A 6,585-nucleotide genomic window follows, 5' to 3' on the forward strand; every position below is an offset into this window, starting at 1 on the left:
GTTATACGTTTTACTCAAACCAGACAAAGCGTCTGCGTTATTAGAACCTCCACCTTCGGAGTACCCGCCGTCGTGACGACCGCATTGGGCTGAAAGGGACGTATCTTCATGCGCTCCGTACTTGCTGCTGCAGTTTTTGTCCTGCGCTAGATGAGAGTGGCCCCCCGTGGAGTACGGCGGGTACACCTTGAAATGCGGGAAATAAGAAGAAGCGTTCTCCGTTCCGTACAACTTGGAGTAAAAATTGGACGAAGATAAGGCTGAAGACGCAGGAGATGACGAGTGCGCGTTTAGTGACGCGTCACTCTGTAGACTGCTGTGATCTCGGTTGTCGCCGTGGTGGTAGTCTTTGCTGACGTCGAAAGAGCCCAGAGAAGCGCCGTGCGTCTGCACAGACGAGGAGACGGCGTCCATGGTGTTGAACTTGCTGGACAAACCTCCGAACTCCGCCGGGCCTTCTGGGAACGACTTTGAGACGTGCTCCTGGAGGTTGGCGAGGGGACGCAGTGACGTCATATCCGCTGTGTCGTCATGAGGAGCCGACAGCCGTTTCATCACAGAGTCTTCGTACAATCTGGCAAAATGAAACAAAGGGAAAAAAATAACCAATAAAGAATAAGCGTGTTTCTAAGCCATTTTCAACACAATTAATAAAGAATAAACGTGTTTCTAAGCCATTGTCAACACAATTAATAAAGAATAAACGTGTTTCTAAGTCATTATCAACATGATTTATAAAGATTAAATGTGTTTCTAAGCCATTATCAACATGATTTAGATTACTTAAGAGGCGGGCTTCTGACTTTTCTCGTCAGAGCCAACCTTGACTGAGAGGAATGCAAGATCCTAGAAGAAAGACTGAGGTACTGGATAAAAATGTTTTCCCCACTCGGGAATCAAACTCAAGTCTCCTACGTCGACAGTAAAGCACCTAACCTCTACACCACAGACTTCGGTCTGGTAAATTGAAAAGAGGGCAGTATTGTTCAAGAAATCCTTAAGTAAAATTCCGAGAAAAAACGAAAAATACACCAAGTTAATTTTCTAGAAGTTCTATCTCACCCTTTTTTTAAAGGTGTGGATGTAAGAGTGGGTAAAGCGAGTACTAATTATAAAACTGGTCTTAGTTTTGGTTTAAAATACGTTATAGTGATTAATATTTTTAAATGAAAACAATATTTGTGATAATAATAGTGATGATGCCATGTTAATTAAAAAACGTTATAGTAATTAATATATTAAAATGAAAACAACATTTGTGATGATAGTAATGACGATGCCATGTTAAAATATATCATCCATCATCATCATCATCATCATCATCATCATCATCATCATCATCATCATCATCATGCTGAAAAGATCATCAGTCCACTTGTAAGCTTAACTCTCTTCATTAGTGAATTAAAAAAACAACAACACACACCCCCAAATAAAACAATAATAATACACAATTTAAAACAACAATAAAAACAACAACAACAACAACAACAACAACAACAACAACAACAGCAACAACAACAACAACAACAACAACAAAAACTGGCGTCTGCGATGTAGAGGTCGGAAGCTTTGCTGTCGTATACAGGAGATCTGTGTTCGATTCCCGAGTGGGAGGACTATTTATCGAGTTTCTCGGCTGGGATTTTGCATCCCTCTGAGCCCGAGTTGGCCCTGACAATTAGGGAAGGAAATCCCAACTCCAAAATTGTCCAAATTGTATGGTTCTGGACACAAAAACACTTGCTTTAAAAATAAGAAGACTAGAAAAATAATCATAACGGCGTTCTCCACATTAATAACAAACAGTGCCGCTGACAACTACGCCTCTCTGGCTATTTCAGCAGCGGAACTTTTTTCTGTCTACGCTGATTCATTGTGGTTATTTTTTCTTGTAGCGGAAACGGACATGTCTAAACAAGCATCCATCTTTGGAGGAAATAAAGACTAGGTGCACAGGAGGGGTGAGGAAATTTGTGCTGGGTTTTATTGGCGGTATCGAGGATGATGGTGTCGAATTGAAGTGACCAAAAAGAATTAATTTTGTTCACTGGTACATTAGGACTCTACAAACAATTTACTTGACGGGTGCCAAAAAGTACTTAGACTGTTTCCTATGATTTTTTAAAACCTATAAATTGATGCTTGTGTCAGAAACCCCCCCCCCCCCCAAAAACCTCTCTCTCTCTCTCTCTCTCTCTCTCTCTCTTTCTCTCTCTCTTCTCTCTCTCTCCAAACCGTCTTGAAGCTTGACGAAAGGAAGAGAATCGATACCAACAGGAAAAAAAATCTGGCGTGCACATATTCCCTCCACTAAAAAGCTCTACTAAAACAAAAAACATATTCCCTCCACTAAAAAGCTCTACTAAAACAAAAAACAAATTCCCTCTCCCCCCACAAACAGAAGAGATCCCGTGCCCAAGGTGTCGCCCACACACACACACAGAAGAGTTCCCTGGCAGAAGGTGTCGCCCACACACACAGACAGAAAAGTTCTCGTGCACAAGGTGTCACCCACCTGTCTCTGACGCTGAACACGTCATGCTGCAAGCCAGGGCTGCTTCCCGCTACCGCCATGGACGACGGGTTGAGGCAGTGCGAGCCGTGGTGCAGCGCCGGGTGGCCGTGGCCCGGATGTTGGTGATTCAGATGCAGCTGGTGCTTCAGTGACGTCATATCCTCCTCGAAGCCGGAAACGTGCTTGCCCAGCGCAGGCGCAGAAGCCGCAGCCGCGGCCGCGAGTTCGGCATGCATGTTCTGGTAGTGGTGCTGATGCTGGTGGCTGGTTTTGAAAGCAGCGCCCAAGGCCGAGTCGTTGTGGGCAGACGGAAAGTGACGTAGACCAACGGACGCTGAGCAGTCGGCCGCCATGGAGTGCAGGGATTTTACGCTCTCTTCAAGCTTGGTCATACCTCCCGTGTGGAAGTACTCGGGCATCAGAGGCATCGTGAACTCCATCATAGTGTTACCCTGGGGAGTGAGAAGAAGAGAAAATATTGTAGAGCAAAGGAAATTACACCAACACGACCTTCTTCATCAGGAGACAAAATTGAAACGAACGGCATAGAATGGAAAAGACACCACACTTATATTGCAACAATGAGCGATGTCTCACTCCCCGGCGATACCAACTTTGCGGTCAGCACGATGTCATTGTGTGTGTGTAGATAATATGTGTATGTGTACGTATGTGTGTGTGTGTGTGTGTGTGTGTGTGTGTATGTGTGTGTGTGTGTGTGTGTGTGTGTGTGTGTGTGTGTGTGTGTGTGGTTGTGTGTAAGCCTGTATGTATGCTGTCACCACAATATCAATGTAGTTGTTTTTACGCTCCAATCGACGCAATTCAGATCATGTAGGGAGCAGACTTCCGACCGTGCCTGCCAGGACAAACTCAGGCCAAAAGGAATACAACATCCCCTCAGCGGAAAGACTGGGATATTAGTTAAACATTTCTCCCCATTCGGGAATCGAACTGGCTCTCCTGCGCGCGGCAGCAAGGCGCCTAACATCTAATATAGCAGACACCGGGCTGTAGGTTTAGATTGATTGATTGATTGGGTAGGTGTTTTACGGTACAATCGATTCAGGAGGACAGGCAGTGTTGAAAAGACCTTAAAATGTAGTCCGCGCTTTTTACGATCTTGTGAAAGTGTTTTATACATTATTGTAGCAATGGGTTTTATGATGGTACAAGCGGGGGTTTAGTTTACTTTAGCTTAGCTTAGCTTAGCTTAGCTCAGTTTAGTTTAGTTTAGTTTAGTTTAGTTTAATTTAATTTAGTAAACGCTTTACGGTACGGGCAAAAAAAAGAAGTCACAAAAATGCCCAATATTACAGGTGCTTCTAGAGAGTAACATGTAAAGGAAAGAAGGAGGAGAAATAAGAACGACAGATGTTTGATAGGAAAGAATGAGAGTTCAGCACGATACATGGTGGACAGTAAAAATGTCCAAAATTAATACGTCTCATCTAAAGAAAGAATCTATAAGAGTGAGAATGTGTTTTCGGTTTGTGCGTGTGAGCGTGCCCCTGCCCGTGCGTATGCATGCGCGTGTGCGTGTGCGCGTGAGTGTGAGTGTGCGTGTGTGTGTGTACATGTGAGAGAGACAACGAGAGAGGCAGAGGGGGAGAAAAGGGCAGACAGACAGACAAAAAGACAGACAGACAGACAGACAGTGGGAGGAATAGGGAAAGTGAATGACATGCCCTTCACCATATAGTTTCCACATTTTTCTAGTCTCTACATCATTTTTTGTGGCTATCCTCTAAGTTCTACGTGGCCTTCCCCTTGATCTTTTACCCTGTGGATTCCAATCCAACATCATGTCTCTCTACTACCAGCCTGTATTCCTCTCTACAATCCTCTTTACTCCCTTCTATAACCAATCTTCATTTCTCCTTAGTTTAGTTTTTAGTTAAGTAAGAGTTTTGAAGGAATTGTAAAGTTTACTTCTCTCTATAACCAATCTGTGCCTGTAGCTAAATCAACATTTCTTTCTCTCTATAACCAGTCTGTATTTCTCACGACAACCTTCATTTATTAAAGTTTAGTTTTAGTAAGAGTTTTTTTTAGCAATCTTTATGAATTGTGAGGCAGCAAGGTTGAATCAGGCTCTCGTCAAAATAATCAAAGTGAAGAATTTTTATCAAATTTTTGTTTTTTGGGTCAACACCTTTCATGCCCACTAAAGAACTCATTTCTGTGTGGATTTTTCTGAAAACATTAATTAAAGGCACAAAAAATGTCAATTTTCAGTTACCACGGACTCTTAAGCTAAGGAAATAACTAATCTTTGGCGGCCATTTTCTCACTAATTTTACCTCTGAAAACAGGTGACCCCTATATCCTTCACTCGCAAATATCTCGACTTGTATTCAAGATAAATGGATATTTTTTTTCTTTTAAATAAACACAAATGAACAAGCTTTACGATGATACCAATAAATCTACATGCCCAAAAATTGACGAGAGCCTGATTCCACCACGCGGCCTCGTCCCTATAACCAATCTTTATTTCTCTCTATAATAACCAACCCTCTAGAACCATCCTGCATTTCTTTTTATAACCAGCTTGTATGTCTCTCTATAATCAAACTTTGTTAGTGGGTAGTTGGCGGATGCTCTGGTGTTATTTCCTATCAAACATTTATCGTCCTTATCTCCCCTTCTTCTTTTTTACGTTTGTTACTCTCTTGTAACACCTCTAATCGTCTAGCGCTCATATGACCTTATGCAGTTTCGAGCGCCGTAAAACCTCCAGCAAAACTAAACTAAATCTTTGTGAGTCCCCATAACCAACCTTTATTCCTCTCTATAATAACGTACCCTCATTCCTCTCTTTAACCAGCTTGTACTTCTCACTATAACCAATCTCCATTTCTCTTTATAACCAATCTTATCAGCAACTTTCAGCATGACTCGGTCCCTCCCCCGCCCAATCTGCGGCATATTTCCGCGGCACCCGCCGGCCCCTGGCCCCCTGGCCTCTGTCTGTCAACGCGGGAAGCTCCGGACTCGCGAGGTCTGTCGTTTGTCCAGGCACGGGGCCAGGTTTCCTTCGTGAGTCCGCGGGGCTACGGAGACGTGAGTCAGATTTTGTGGATGGTATCGATGCTGCTGATGGTTGTGTCGAATACGCCTTCCAGTTGTTCGGTTTCAGCAAAGATCGTGTATAACAAGATAGTTCACTCCGCTCTTTGAGCCAATTAAAAAAGTAGTGTCCTCAAAATTCCGTTGCGGACTTTGAGAACAGAGTTACCCTACTTGTGAGAAAAACAATAAAAGTGAAACTAACAACTGTGCTATTCCTATTCTTCTTCTGGAGAAACGAAACAGAGCTTCAAAACAAAGACTGCAGCGCCGTCTGAACCAATACGCGACTCCCGCGGACACTTTTTTGGGCCGAGACAACAATCTTGAAATATGTACTATCTTTGATTTCAGTTTCAGTTTGGTAAGAGTTTTTCGGCGTTGGCAACCGAATAAGGTCACATGGCAGCCAGGTGTGATTAAAGGGTTTAATTTTGTTCATATGGCCCCGAGGACTGTACAAACAATTTGCCTGCTGGAAAGGGGAGGGAGAGGGGGACGTTTCTTTTTAGGCTATTGTGTGTATTCAAGTGGCACATAAACTGCATTTGTCCCTTTTTTAATTGTTTTTATAGAGCGACCCATGCAGACTGCTTTCATAAATTCCTGATTTGATTTCTTTTTTGTCCATGAAATCAATTCTCAATAGTTGCCTAAGAAACCACGCTGCTGATGCTTCCATTTTATTGCCAGTATCTTTGGTAAATTTGTCCGATATTCCAAGCCGTACAGAAGAGCTCTGAAACGCACCAGTAGATAATCATAATATTATATCAGTCTGTTTCAATACATACACATCGCTCGGAACTCATCTGATAGTAATACTAGTGATGATGAGGATGATGATGATTTTTTGTTTGTTTCCTTAATGGGCCTGGCGGACTCCACAAAGAAATCTTCGAGCGAGAGCGAGGCTCTTTTTTCGGCTCCATTGTCAATATGCTTAGCGGCACCTCCACTTGTCCAAATAACTCCATTCGAATTGCCATTGTTCC

The 6,585-nt window shown here is 43.0% G+C and overlaps 1 protein-coding gene across 1 annotated transcript in view; it reads right to left on the reverse strand.

The window, feature by feature from the left end:
• The window catches only part of LOC101861370, a 12,300-nt gene extending 11,739 nt beyond the window's left edge, over window positions 1-561 (reverse strand). Inside the window, exon 1 of the mRNA XM_005101853.2 lies at window positions 1-561. This exon is cut by the window's left edge and continues 1,355 nt beyond it. Within this exon, the coding sequence (XP_005101910.2) occupies window positions 1-555 (555 nt within the window). The 5' untranslated portion in view covers window positions 556-561.
• Window positions 562-6,585: the final 6,024 nt, after the last annotated feature.

Source organism: Aplysia californica, unplaced genomic scaffold (assembly GCF_000002075.1).
Source record: "Aplysia californica isolate F4 #8 unplaced genomic scaffold, AplCal3.0 scaffold00301, whole genome shotgun sequence".
NCBI classification, from domain to species: domain Eukaryota; kingdom Metazoa; phylum Mollusca; class Gastropoda; order Aplysiida; family Aplysiidae; genus Aplysia; species Aplysia californica.